The 15,322-nt window shown below is 43.5% G+C and overlaps 1 protein-coding gene across 1 annotated transcript in view; it reads right to left on the bottom strand.

The window, feature by feature from the left end:
• Positions 1-15,322, bottom strand: part of LOC142578378 (MAM and LDL-receptor class A domain-containing protein 1-like) — a 241,392-nt gene that overhangs the window by 94,857 nt on the left and 131,213 nt on the right. Inside the window, exons 31-35 of the mRNA XM_075687771.1 lie at positions 14,901-15,106; positions 9,296-9,383; positions 8,019-8,264; positions 6,397-6,525; positions 1,076-1,221 (exon numbers count right to left, since the gene is read on the bottom strand). Coding sequence (XP_075543886.1) covers positions 1,076-1,221; positions 6,397-6,525; positions 8,019-8,264; positions 9,296-9,383; positions 14,901-15,106 — 815 coding nt within the window. The remainder of the gene's footprint in view (positions 1-1,075; positions 1,222-6,396; positions 6,526-8,018; positions 8,265-9,295; positions 9,384-14,900; positions 15,107-15,322) is intronic.

Raw genomic sequence — 15,322 nt, 5'->3', positions numbered from 1 at the left:
GTTACATAGCATGATGTCATGCGCGTAGCCGCAATTGTGAACAGATTTCACTCAAGCACCGCGTACACTCACTTTCAAAAACATGGCGTTATGACGAGCGGCAGCGGCGGCGAGATTATTCGCCTTCATGCTGCTTCTTGTTTCAACACAAACTAGGTGCGTTAGCACACGGCACACGCGAAGCCGTAAGTGATCCCTTGTCGCCTTGTCTTTGCAACCGCTGCAGATAACCTCCAAGGTAGGGCCCACTTCACGGTGCCATGCACAGCCACGGCCGGACTGGGACAGGAGACGCACGCTAACCTGCCTCTGCCGTGCTTGCTCGTGACCACCTACTAACTCACCCTCTTGCGTGTGCGAGAAGATGCCCTATGTGAAGCCTCCATGCTTCTCTGCTCAAGTTTGCACGCTTTCTTTCGTAGCTACAGCATACGGTGCGACGCCGCGATTTTATCACTCTTGCATTTTATGCCAAACCACACAGTGAAAAGGGAAAAGACGAAGGCGAAAGCAGAAATATGTCTGGAATGCTCATATATGTGATATCGCAACAAAAACTCATTTATCAGGCACGACGTTGTGGAGTTGGCTTGGCTCCTTTCTCAGGGGTAAAGTACGAATGGAGGTATAGTGCAAATGACACTATAGCCAAGTGGTTCCACTGCAGCCAGTAAACTTTCTTCCGGCTATGTAAGACGGACAGGGAAGGTCTTTTTTGCTGTTTGTGGAGGCCCTATTACCTGCTGTAACTTTATTTTCCAAAAACTGTTTGGTGTCCTCCAGTCGGGATACGTCATCGTAGACAGCTTGAGTGGTGTCTATAGCTAAAAAAGTCATTACCTTAATTAGACAGGCAATTCTTTGAAAATATTTTGCTTGTATTCTCGCTAACCACCCAGCTTCGGCTAAAATTATAGGAGACCCAACTGTATAGATAACAATTCTGCTCCCGATTCAGGTTCACTTAAAACGTGACGTCAGTTTCCTTACATACCTTCAGCAGGTATTCACAGGAAAGCTTTCAGTTTTAACTTTTACACTAAACCGACAGAACGCCACTCGTACAGGCACTTACGCTGATAGCCGTTCTGTAGCGCCCGACGTTCAAGATTGCTCTATTCCAGACTCCGGCACGCTGCGGTGCTCCAAGCATGCGGAGGGTCCACACAGGCATTGTGTAGCCGCCCACATTCAGGGTGAGCACAACATCCGCATGTATTGCTGCAATATTTAGAGGAGAAGGTTAAAGCTGCAGCAAAAAAAAAAAAAAACACTGCGGTTTTCCCGTTACCTAACATCCACCACAAAGGCATAAGTGCATGAAGTCGTGTCTTTCGCGGGATGCTATAAACGGGTGTGGCCACTATTCCATCTTGCGATCACTCATGTATTCAAAGTATTGCTTTGTGACTGCACCAATATTAAGACAAATCATTTTACAACGAGGAAATGCGTTCGCAGATAAGCACCGCTGATAGTATATCACTCCTTATAAATTCTAATAAACTCTGCTACTTTGAGCATTACCATAACAACTCGTTCAGGAACTGCGCCATAATATTGCAGACGGCAATACAAATATACGGAATAGACAACACCAGCTAAAATATTCAAGTGAAGACAGTATCTAGCAGACTAAGGGATGCACAACCAATTTTGATAATGCCCTCTTTTTTCTTTTTTACAACAGAAAGCCTACGGGTCCGAGGGGTCAGTAGAGCAGTGGTACCGCGAAAAACGTCCTGGTTCATATTTTATGAATATTTTTCGTTGGGAAGTCACAACCGGCTTTATCAATTGCTAAGCTGAAAACAGAATAGGTGAGCGCAGCAGCAATTGCACACTGGCAAAAGTCGGAAGCAGACAGTTGCGGCTTTAGAAAGCAAATATTCTTTTGGTTATCAAGCCAATGTTCATGCCGTTCATCGTTCCTGAAATGTCGTATTATTCCTGCAACAATGGCGACCTGTTTTCATGGTTTCCTGTCAAACTTATTTCGTAATATACGAGTCAAGCAAAGCTATTTTAAATGCGAAGCATTTGTTGGCGAACATTTCCGACTGGGAAGTATCTATCTAGCCACCCCCGTCTTGGTGTTCTAATGGTCATTTCGTTAACTTGGTGTGCACCACAATTGGCATAGTATGACAAAGAGTGTGTGGCGAACATAAAAGATAGTTCATGACACGAATATCATAACATGTTGTCATGTAGGTCATGAAACAGCCGCCTGTGTCTTGGTGCTCTCATGGTCGCTTCGTTAACTTGATATGTACCTTAATTGGCATAGTAGGACAAGAGTGTATGACGAACATAAATGATACGATTATGACATGATTGTCATGACATGCACGTCACGTAGGTCATGAAACAGCCGCCTACGCCTTGGTATGTACCAAACATGCCATAGTACGACAAGATTGTATGACAACATAAATGATAGGTAATGACATGCGTGTCACGTAAGCCATCAGACAGCCGCCTACGTCTTGCTATGTACCCAAATTGGCCTAGTATGACAAGAGTGTATGACGAACATAAATGATAGGCCATAACATGAATGTCATGACATTCGGGCCATGTAGGTCATGAAACAGCCACCTACGCCTTGATGCTTTCATGCTCGTTTCGTTAACTTGGTATGCTGCCTCCGCACTGCTTCGCATGACATCAATTCCCACAGAGCGTGGGCTCTGTCATGCTTTTTTAGTAGCCGAGTCAGTTTATCAAGAACGAAGCGAAGCTTTTATAACTGATGTGCAGAAGCCTGTTGCTGCAACAATACGGGCGCTTTTTATTTCGGAAGCATGTCGTTGCTTAAAAACTGTGTTAAAGGAAAGCTGAAGAGTCTGTCGAATTCAATAAGACGCTCATATACGGATGCGGGAACCTTATAAACCATGTAGGTAAAATTTGGGTTTTTTTTCAATAAAGAGCGACGTAATCGTCGGTTAAAATTGCGCTGTAGCTCCGCCCCCCGTCGAATGCCGCGCGCTGCTGCTGACGCTGACGATGCGAGCGGAGACCGGAAACCGCGGTGTTGTGACGTCAACACTAGTGTTCCGTTCCTTCGCAGCCTCCGCGACCGTGCCTGACCATGCTTGTTTCGGCGTGCGTGCCATCGTAATTTGCTTCGATCGACCCTGCATTCCTTTGTTGTTGTTGTTTAAAATGGCATCAAAGACTACCAAAGAAGCATTTGCACTCATGAACACATGCAAAGAACGAGTATCAAATTACCAAGTGCACCTTAGCTTGATACATTATCAAGCACGCAGCACGTATACGGCCAGCCCTGCAATTCGGCCTGCGCAGTTGCTGTATATGGCCACAGAATGAGAGAGGACAACTTGCCACTAGCAGACTTTCTAAACGCAGCGCGAGAAGATCGGAGCAACGAAAACAAAGACGGCACGAGTGCGGACTGACTGATGATAACTGGTGTTGGAAGGCCTTATGAATACACGAACTCGCCCAAACCTGGATTTTGATTTACTGCGAGCTCCTTCGTGTTAGCACGCTGAACGGAAGGTGCATGTTTATCTCCCGCCCTTGACGCAGGTTTCGTCGCAAAGCGCCGCGAATTTTCTATTTGCATGTGTGTTGTAAAACAGCCTGCATGCAGCTACCATAACGCAGTGCAAATGTAGAGTTTGCATGTGTTGGAGAGCCGGCACACGCCAGGACGCTACGCTCCCCCCTTCTCTCGCGAACAGCGAGAAACCGACCGTCTCACGTAGCCGACGGAATTCGCCGCCTTTACGACTTCGGTTACGAGTAGTGTGCGGATGGCGCACAGATGAAGGTCCCTACACGTACTGCATGAACAGGGAAGCTTTCCACGCGTTTAAACCGTCTTTGTAGGTTGCCGACAGCTTTGGACAGCGCACAAATGCCGACGATCACATCCCCGCTTACGTTCCACGAGGAGGCATGCAGGAACACAACACTACAGTTGTTTGACCGGAAACGCGCTCACTAGATCGGCGAAAGATCGGCGAGATCACTAGATCGCTTTGCAAAAAAACATACTCATCAAAGAGCATTTACAACATGAGGAGATCCCAAGACTTCGCTTTCGTTCGCGTCGAAAGCACTGCTCGCACCAGCATCGTTTGCTTCTTCGAGAGGCCGGCTCTTCGCAATCGGCTCGTACATGTAGGGAGTAACGCCGAACTCCTCAGCAAAACGCAGTCTCTCTAAATTTTCCATTACCGTCTCAGAAAAACAGCACCAAACTACCTGGCACTGCGCTTCATGTGTAGCGGCATCGGTCGGTTCGGACGAACACTAGTGTTGACGTCACGAGGCGCCCGACCAATCAGAGGCGGAAACGAAACGCGCGAGCTGGGCGTGTCCGCTGCTGCACTTTTCGTCGAAATAAAATATATTTGCGCTTTCTTTTGCTCAATTTCGATACGATATTCGAATTCGGACGGTTGAAAACCATTATGTACAGATGTTCACTCATTTTTTTCTGGAAAACCTTTCAGCTTCCCTTTAACTGGAGCGGATCATTTTAGCAAGCATGGCGTGATAAGAACTTGCGTTCACATCAGACAGCACGTAAAATAGAGCAACGTGTGCCGCTTTGCACAAAGGTACTACCGCCGTGCAATGAGAGATGCCACCTTTCTCTGTGTTTCTCGCTCCCGTAAGAGCAAAACCGCTCACAAGCGCGAAGCTTCCTTACATCATAATGTGTGCACAATGAAGCGTACACAACACAATTTTAAGCCATGCGTATCGTGCGCTTCATAACAGTCGCCTTACGTGCATAATGTGTGGTCACATGCTAGCCCAGCATTGCCAGTGGGAAAGTTTCACCGTAATAAGTCGCGGCTTAGCGTTTTTAGTGGCTTTTTTTGGAGATCTTCAATGGTGATTTATATTTAAACCGCGAACAGCATATTAAATTATGTAGCTATAAATACCGTCTTTTTCTTTTCCAACAAAATCTCATAGCATGTTGCAAACCATTACAACTGCCTTTAACGCCCTTTAGGTGAAACCTCTGCTGCAAACTGTATAAAAATAACATGGGCCCGGGAGGAATAACACTGCACGTTCAGTGTCTCAAAAAAAAAAAAAAGAACGCTAGATGCATTTGCGCTGGTCGATTACAATGCTGGTGTACATCCATGTAACTGCTTAACTCCTTTCGGGGTTTAGACCACTAATTATTTCTGTAGGACATATTTAGAAAAAAAGCGAAGGTTTGCATATCCGGTGTCCTTTAAATATTTAGCTATATTCTCGTAGTGTAGTTCTAGGTGGTGGGTGGACGTGGTTTCACGCGTTGCGGGTGCAACTCAGATTGGAAAAAAAAAAGACGGCAGATCTCACGCCCTGTGGGAATTGATGTTATGCGAAGCAGTCTGTGGAGAGCCTACCAAGTTAACAAAACGACCATGATAGCACCAAGCCGTTGGAGGCTGTTTCAAGTTCTGCTTGACACGCATGCATTGACATTCATGTCATGACCGATAATTTATGTTTCTCATTCACTATTGTCCTACTATGTCAATTTTGATACATACCAAATTAACGAAAGAACCATAAGAGCCCCAAGACGTAGGCGGCTGGTTCATGACCTACATGACACGCATGTAGTGACATTCCTGCAATGACCTATCATTTATGTCCGTCATACGCTCTTGTCATACTATGCATATTTTGAGTGCATACGAAGACGCAGGCGTGTGTTTCATGAACTACATAAAACGCATGCCGTGACATCCATGCCACAACCTATCGTTTATGTTTGCAATGCACTCTTGTCATACTATGCCGATTTCGGTACACACTAAGCTGTAGGGCTGTTTCATGACCTCCATGACACTCATGTCAAGTCATGCAGTTCATGACCTATTATTTTTGTTCATCATGCTTTCCTGTCATAGTGTGCCAATTGTGGTACATACCAAGTTAAGAAAACGAACATTAGAACACGAAGACGAAGCGGCTCTTTTGTGACCTACATGACATATATCATCATATTCATGTAATGATATATCATTTATGTTCGTCATAGACTGTTGTGATACTATCCCAATTTTAATACATACCAAGTTGACGAAACGACCATGAGAGCACCAAGATATGGGTGGCTAGATATATCCTGTCAAAGTGGCGAACGTTTCCCAAGAAATGCGTTGCATTTAACAAAGACGACCTAAAACACAATTTTTATTTAAGCAGCTCAAGCTTGTTTGCAGTGTCGCTTCAGGCGCAAAAATTGTTAATTGAAAGGAAAAGAAAATAATTGGTACGTGAAGTAACTTTTTGTTATTAGAAATGTACTTCAAATTTGACATTACTGAGTGTTGTAGGTCACACAAAAATGGCCGTACTCAGTATCTTGCTGAGCGTGAACGCGGAATAGAAATCACTTACCGACTTCGGCGTAGTTGTACCAAAACTGCATGGTACATAACTTGTCAGTGTTCCTTATGATGGGAGAATTGATTCTGGCATTCGCAGAAATCTGAAAGGTTGAATTCGAATACAACAGCAGGTAGTGACCTGGAAAGAAGATAAAAATACAATAAATTATTTTATACAATACTTGAATACGGATATATTATATTACAGAACACTTTAACACCTCACGCGCAACATACAATATTTTGTGAAAGTAATGTGGAGGGTAAATTTTAAAGAATCGCTTTCAATCTCTCCGCCCAAATTTACAAAAATTGGTGTTCCTATGTAAAAACTCCTTGTAACTAATGGGACAATCGGATGTGCAAAAATTTCAGCGGAAAATACGGTGCCAAAGAAATCGGTTTGTTGGAACGATATATATATTGATGTAAGAAATTTAAAAGAACAGTTGCTGCTCTGGAAACACGTTTACAAATGAAAGCTCTTCAAAAGACTACGTGCAAACAGTTTTGCACGAAGAAATTAAAAGCAGATCGTATTCGAAATACCCTCAGAAAATCTTAAATTTTTACCGCCTAGAAAATTACTCAGCACACAGATTCTGGAAAAAGTAGTAACCTCCTGGGACACCTTGTTCATTAGATTGCAGATCAACACCAATTATTTTTTTTTAGCTGTGAAGCGATTACGTAGAGTATTCATCCTGAATATGAAATGAGATCCACGCGTGAGTCTGCAGAAGTAGCTTTCCAAGAAATTAACGCTAACTTGAAACGGAACAAGTCATCATCATTGATGACGAAAAGCATCCGGGATGTGCGTTCACACCGCAAGGCCACATGAACGTACAAGATACAGCATCAGCGTAGTAATCGACGACGCGATGTTGCATCTTTATCGTTGTGTCCTTAGGCACAGTGAAATAGTGGCGCTCTTCGCCCATACCTGGACTTTGCGCCGTAAAAATGCTACACATCATCATCACGAAGAAGTAACGTTTACCATAAAAAGAAAAGAAAAACAGGAGGATACGGTTACGTTACCTTCTTAGTGAGGCTTCCGTTGCAACTTAGCCGTGGTACTTAGACAAAAATGCAGAATAAATAGAAGGTAATATCTGCGGAATAGGAAGGAGTGTTGATTCGGCAGAGAGCGGTTTGGGTTAATCATCCAACTCATCCGACTTACCAAGGGAATGACGTGCTCACTGATGTTATTATAAATCTACAAATTTACCCAAAATCAATTTTCGCTCATGCGCTCTCTGCTGAAGGGAACGCATCAGTGTAGAGCCCGTGCGAATATCTGCCTCTGGTAAGTGTACACTGGCTCCACTTGATGAAAGACGTGTTGTTTTGGTCGTACACGCATCTGTCTGCTCCGCTGCGCAGGGCAGTAGTAGCATGACTTCATTCAGCCAACGTATGGAAAGCAATGGAATGTGACAACCGCACATTGGGTTGTTTGCTTTTGCAGTGGAGCCCACGCATACAACACAAAATCTTTATTGTTTTGTTTTTGCAAAATTTAGCGAATGAGGTCGCAAGGCATTCTGTTTCTTCTCAAACAAGCCTTCTTCTACCTGTAGCTCGGTGTGTACGTAAGCGCACAAAAAGTGAACGGCTACTCACCGCCTCGCCTTTCATCGGATCCCGCAGGTGGCGACCTAGGCACGCTCCCTATGCGCGTGCGATGCCAGGCCATCTTGTCGCGGTTTGCGAGGCCCTTTATGTTCCAGCCGCACGTGCTTTTGGAGAAGTCACACTCGCCACAGTCACGTTCGTCAGCGCCGTTGTTGCAGTCAGAAACGAAGTCGCATACTTGTTGCACTGGCACCAGCTCCTTGTTGCCGCAGGTGAACATCCGTGTCGATCGAGCTTTGTCGTTGGAAGAATAGACAGCATCGTCAAACTTTACCGACTTGGGGTGCGTGGTATTATGTATTGATTCAGCACATTTATGAAATTCAAGAGGTATTCACTGTTATTATTTCTGTTATGATTTTTCATATTGGCCCATCTGCAATAGATGTACGCCTTGATAGTGCACTGCCTCGTGAGTTCATCTTGCAAACGTTAGCTGGTGATTTCCTCTTTTTTTTCTTCCTAGGAAAGAAACTCAGCAACACGCGAGTCGTACGAGATATTAGCAATCCTACAGAACTACAAGCTTCTCTGTTTTAGCTATATGCAAAATGTGTAATAAACATTTCGGTAGCTACAGGAAACGCACAGTGGGGCGACATACAGAATCGCGAGATCCCGATGACGCTTCGGTTTCTTATTTTAATAGGATAGCTACCAATAAAGCACAAATTAAAACATAAAAGTCCCTTGAAGGAGAAACCTCGTAAGGTGACTACACGGAAATAAATATTCGAGTAAACTACTAATACAAACAAGTATTTTGTAAAGTGGGAGCCTGCCATATTCTTTAATGGCGAATTGAAGAAGGCAGCAATGTCAGAGCAAAAACAGTTTCGACAACGTAAGTCAATACTAGTACAAGAAATGCTAAGTAATATCCGTGAAAATATTATTAGCCGTTGTGACTTTAAATTATTAGTTTTTTTAAAGCGATTGAGAGCATAACCCTATTTATTTCATTTATTCACCGGCAATTTGTTCATACACGTGGCAAATCGGGTTTCCAGGTAAGGAGTGTCTCTTTTGTTGATTTTGTAGGCCTATTTTTTCACGAACATTTCTCGTATGAAAAGATGCTCTATGATGCTTATGTTAGGGAAAGCCTATAAACATTTTGTGACAAATTTCCTGAACGCTCCCTTCATGGAGGAAGACTGATAATCATCTCGTACTTAGTAAGATATTTATAGATGGCTCAAGTTCTTTACTGGTGTGCTGGTTAAAATAATTTGCAATGGTCCCATTACCGACGGTAAACTCACCCGTCTCGTCGCAAGGCATCTCACTGACTAACAGGTCATCAATAGCCACGAATCCGTTGTTGTTGCTTCCTGACAGAGCTGTGACGACCTACGGGAAAGAGGAAAACACGACCACATACCAAACTTTTCTTCCGCACGCACGATATAAGAATGCTATTTGCTACTGCACACTGAAGACGTAAAGCCAATATCTATTGAGCGTCGTTTCTCCAGCTGTTCCCTCACAGACAAAAAGAAAAATACCCGTGTCTTCAAATATCATAATGCCAGGATACAAACGCTCAGCACAACAGGCAAAAGCGGGCAAATATCTTCGACGAAATTCATCAGCTCTACTATCCATGGTGTGAGGATAAAATTATGGTTAGTGGTGCGGTCGTCCTGTCTACACGTTAGGTCATATAGCGGACGTTCTTTGTGAGATAGCAGTTATTGTAAAAAAAAGAACACAAGAAATGACTCCTCTGCGAGTAGGGCAGCTATAATTAGTTGTGCAGTCACACTGACTACTTTTTTATGTTTAGTTTTGCATTGTCAAAAAGGAAGATAAGTGGACGGAATGTTAATGAAAACTACCTATTTGATGCCGCTGTTGAATATGAATACCCTAATAGCGAGGAATATCGAACAGCAAGGAATATCCAACAAATGTTTCATGTATCTGCGCGCAGATAGCGCGCCTTACATGTTCATTTGTCTGCACAATTGGGCGAATGTAAGACTTCAAATAGGAACTTAGATCTATTTTTCGTCGGAAATATTCAATAATGTAGCATTAATTTTCATTGACTCGAATCTTTTTTGAACAGACAAAGCTGTAAAGGTCCTAAGATGACCGAGTAAGTCCCATGATGATGGCCGGAAGTGGGACTTTTTCACAGACGTTGCTTCAAGTTCAAGTAACTTGGGCAAACCTTCACTGTTCAAGTAACCTGGGCAAAAACGTTAATCTTTCCAACAAATATTCATTTGCTCACCAAAGCATTACTGTTACACAGAAGAAGCATCCAAACGTTTTGATGGAATGCCTACTGGTCAGGTAAAAGCAATATTAGTGCACCTGACCGGTGTCAATAAACACAACTGAGTTTTTTCTGTCATAAAAACAAAACAAAAATCACTGACCTGTTGTACTAATATTAGAACTACACTTACTAACTGTGCGAACAGATACATGCTTCTGGCGGTAACTGGAAATTTAGAGACAGGTGATATCTAGCAGCTGCTACCACATCAACAGAGAAGGTTGGTCAAAACAGGCAATGAAGCCCGAACTTCTTGGAATGAATCCGATGACGATGACCGTTTTCGAATGGACGCATTATCTTTAGCCTATATTAAAAGAATGTCGGAAGGGAATACAGCGTTTCTTGAGTAAACCTCAGTTGGAAGGAATTGCCAGTATAGTGTACTCGCCTAATCATTGTTTTTTTTCGCCCTATTGTTTTTCCTTCTAACTTATGAACCTACTCGCCCAAGAAAGATTTATTAGACAACATGCTTTGTTTATAGATGGCTCAGTTGTAATTTATTGGTTTGAAGATGTGTATTTTTCTCCTGGCAGAGCTTACATTACGTTTGTTTGAGTATGGTACTGTAGGAAGTTTGTTTTGCATCAAATCTGTTAACAGCCACTATAGAAGCGCTCAGAAGCGTTATACGCAGCTTTTCACAGTTTTATGAAAAAACAACATAACTCACGCATACAACATTTTAACGTAGTGGGGCGAATGATAGGGACAGTATGCAGGGAGATTTTGAAGTTTATATGTCATTTTGGAGTTAAACGAGAATTGTTAAGCCCTCGTTTTCGGCCTTATACACGCTAATATGATACTCTCCAAACCTTTCTCCGTTTGGCTGAAAGGAGCAAGAAATGAGAAGGATTTCATATTTTCAGCAAATGTGCCACACATTATGGGCGATGTGTAGAGGTTGAAGTGTTTAAGGTAATAATGCGCTTTATAAATAATTACTGAATGAATGTCACCATGTCATTATCCGCGATGGTTCCCAGGGTAATATAAGTTCTGCACAAGACACCATCTTCAAGTTCACCAAGTATAAGAGGAATGTCAGGTTACTGTGTGATGAAAATGTCATGTTTCTCGCTTCAGCAGACACATAGACTATATATAAAGATTCATAGTTTCATTTTTTTCTTTTGTACTGCATTTTTATACGTGATACGAGGATTGTACTTGGTTTCGCAGGAATTCTCGGTGAACTACAGGAGCCAACCTGTGTATATGTGACGAAAGAATCGCGCACGTTATGGGTATTGTGTAAGCATTGTGCCAAGGGTCTAGGTTACTCACGGCCTTTGTATTAAATTGTGCATGCAACTGCTCCTGAAGATTAAGAGTGTGTATTACAAGCAGCGACAAATTCAGTTAGCTGCCCTGATGTAACTACAAGTAACCACAAGGTCATGATTACTGAGCTCGGGGGGAACGCCATCACAAATATTTCTGCCGAAGTACACGTATGTATATGGAATACAGTTGTTATAATAATTTACTTCAGAAAGTACTGGAAAGTATCACGCTGTCGTTTGCAGTCATGTTTACCAATGTCCGAGAAGAACTCAGGCTTTCACAGTATATACATATTGCAGAAATGCGGGAAATCTTAGGTCCAATGAGTCTCGAAAATTTCAGATTCTTAGTACATTACGAGTGTCACAAATAGTTATTGAACCGCCATTCTTTCTACATTTCTCTTTGGGGTACCAGGGGCGCTATAACAGAAAGCTATTCCGAGTTTTTCTATTCCAGTTCGGCAATCAGCCCTCTGCGATTGATCAAAAACATTGTTGGACAACCCCTACTTCACCTGTCTGTCGTGCGACGTCACAGAGACCATGATAGCAGCCAATCTGACATGATGTGCACACACGTATTATACATCATTTGAGCGAACAAAAGTAAAACAATTATTTCTGATTCAACTCCTTTTCACCACTGACCCCCTGTTATTGGCCAAAAGGTTTCAGGTTGCACCCACTTCACCTGGCTGTCACTCGACACCCCAAAACCACGAAAACTCATTGCGTCAGAGTGACGTGTACGCATTAAAGATCCGTTAATATGCCGAACAAACGTGAACGTGATTTTGTTTTCTAAATAGCCCGAGAGTGCCCCCTTTCAAAATAAATAGAAGATGGCTGCCTGCCGATCGCTCACCCGCTGGCTACTCGCACCTGCCAGAGAACATGGGTTTATTTGCGTATAATAAATCTTTTTGTATGGCCGTATACAGTTATCGACCCCTTTCGGCACGTGTACGACATCGCTCTGCCAACTATTTCTTGTTGAGGATCCTTTCTGGCGGCACTTTTAATCTTCCGTTGCACGCCGCGGCTATTTTCGACCAGTCACCGCAGGCTAAGTAAAGGGAAACAGACCAATCGCAGACGCCGGCCCCTCCCTCTTCATCCGGTTATCTATTTTCAGTGTGCTGGCTCAGCCCCATTGAAAACCTCTCCCCTTGAGCGTTCTCCTCGCTTCTTGTCGACCAAATAGATAAGAAAAATCGCTCAATGTAGGCAATGACATTCGTTTTTAAAGCAAACAAAAGTGACCTCCTATAAACAAGGAGAACGTTTGGTTGGGCTGTTCAGGCAACGCTACGGGTTACCGCCCGGTGGCTGCGTCCGTGGTTATATAGTTCAGGACAACATTCATTCCGACTAGATGGTGCATACTCGAATTAGGAAGGAACAGCGCCAACTAAGACGATCACAAGTGCGGAGAACGGCACAGGACAACCGCCAACTTCATCTATCTTTATTCACCGAAAAATCAGCAAATATAAGGAAAGACACAGATATGCGCACAATGACCATCATGCGTCATGTGCCAAACCGTTCCAGATAGGACATATCGCTTTTGAAGAGGGTCACGGAAGTATCACTAACACACTTTTTTCCTCTTTTCTTTATATGGAATGCTTCCAAAACCTCACGTGCCTTTGTTTCCCTGCTTCTGCCAAGAATCTTTATCTCTCCGAACCGTGGTTCACACTTTTTGCAGTACTGGCATTGTTTTTGTGGCGGATGTTCCGCCGCTTGGTCACAGGCAGTGCAAGTTGCGCAATGTTGCGAAAGATGCGCACCTCCTTCTTTCAGCGACCTCACATGTTCAGCTGCACTTTCGTTCACGCATCTGCCCGTTAAGCCCACATAGGTTTTCCCGCAGGTCAAAGGTATTTCATATACCACACCGGTGCAGCAATTTACAAACTGCTTTCCATGTTTTTGGTGCAGTTGCTCCTCGTACCCTGGCTCGCGACGCGGGCGCAGAGCTAAGCTTGTTTTCGAGGCGCCGAAAACACGACTAGGACGCCGTGTCTGTTTGCCACCTTTTTCATATTGTGGGCTATCCTATGTACATACGGAACCACTTCCGGCTTCGCAGCTAGTTTTTCTTGTGCGCACAGTTTCTTGACCATGGCACCTTTGATTTTTGCAATATCGCTTCAGCCACTGCTGTGATAACCGTGCTTAGGAATAGTGAAGGCTACCGAGATCAAATTTGGAGAACATGTAAAGGCGGGGGGAATATGACTAACGTCTCGCGAAGTAACTTCTGTAAGGATGAATTCTTGCATTTGTAAACATTGATTAAGAAAGTTAGAAGGCGTTATGTGCAGGGAATGTTTTAAACAAAACAGTCACATACGTGCAAGGTTTTCAGTCATGTGGCTTATTGCGAGCAACTAAACGTCTTAATGCAACTGCTCGAAACACAGTGATTCACTGTGAACTGGGTTTTCACTCTGCAAGGTTGCACATGTATGCAGGAACATTTTGTTAGCTCGAACAGCTGCAAGTAGAACTTGTTGATAATAATACCTGTATTGAAGAACAAACCAGTATTCGCGTGACATTCTTCACACAGCTGAGTTTTCTCATTGATTCGCGCTAATCTGCCCGCCCCCCATGACGGCCATCAGCGTGACAAGAAAAAAAAAACGCTGAAGTCGAGGCGAGTATCGGCTGAAAGATAACTGAACGCAGTTTGCAAACAAGAGTGCATTTTTGAAAAGCAATTGCAACGTTTAAGTGGAAGTGAACGGGTGCACTGATTTGATAATTATTCATACTCGCAATGTTTACATTTATGTATATATCAGGACTCGCGTCAACAAAGTATGCAAAATTGTTCATGCGTGCGGCTGCTGTCCAATTTTCTCAGCTCCATCCCAGTCAACGCGGATAAACGACGTAGTACACCATGTATGAGCCCCGAAGCCTTTCCTCAAAACATTTCTTCAGCAGAGATTTATTTTTTCCTTGTGCCAATCATGAGCGAGACATAATGATAGAAGCATAGCCTGAAGTTACACGATATATATATGCGCCCGTAAGCAGCAGACGTATAACAACGTAGCTGCCCACCAAAAATTGTAATGTGCGACGTTAATCTAAGCCAAATATGTAAATTGGGACCCTACCGTATCATTCTATGGCAAGCCAAAGACGGAAACAAAGGCGAAGCAAAAATGTATTACCAACCACGCAAGCCAATACTAATACAATCAATTCTAAATTATACACATAATTTTTTTCTGGCATATCTGAAATTAACAAATGATGGCTTACCGAGCTGCTTGCCAACTGCAGCTGCCAACGCTTCCAGGTTCCATTGGTCGTGTCCATTTCTACCTCGTCGAGGAACAGCCGCACGCCATTTTTCAATACCGGCAGATAGTACCAAGCTGATATGCATGTGTAGCGCGAAGGCTCACGAAGCATCAAGGATGATTGGTTGCCGACGATGCCGGGACTCTTGTAGAGCAGAAAGTAGCCTGTTATAAAAACGAATGTAAGCAGATTCATGAACAGATCCAATCTTATTGCATATTGCTATTTCTTCAGCAATGAGCTTATGCATGGTGGAGTAAAGTAAAGCAGCTTCCCGGATGAAGCAAGCACGCCTTCCTACTAGTGCTGGGAAAGTAACCCGAATTTAGCGGCACAGTCTCGACTTTGCTCAAAATGTCCCGTGTCCGCCTCGACCCGGT

Source organism: Dermacentor variabilis, chromosome 4 (assembly GCF_050947875.1).
Source record: "Dermacentor variabilis isolate Ectoservices chromosome 4, ASM5094787v1, whole genome shotgun sequence".
In the NCBI taxonomy this organism is placed as follows: domain Eukaryota; kingdom Metazoa; phylum Arthropoda; class Arachnida; order Ixodida; family Ixodidae; genus Dermacentor; species Dermacentor variabilis.
The sequence above is the reverse complement of the archived record's forward strand: the minus strand, read 5'-3'. Positions and strand labels throughout refer to the sequence as shown.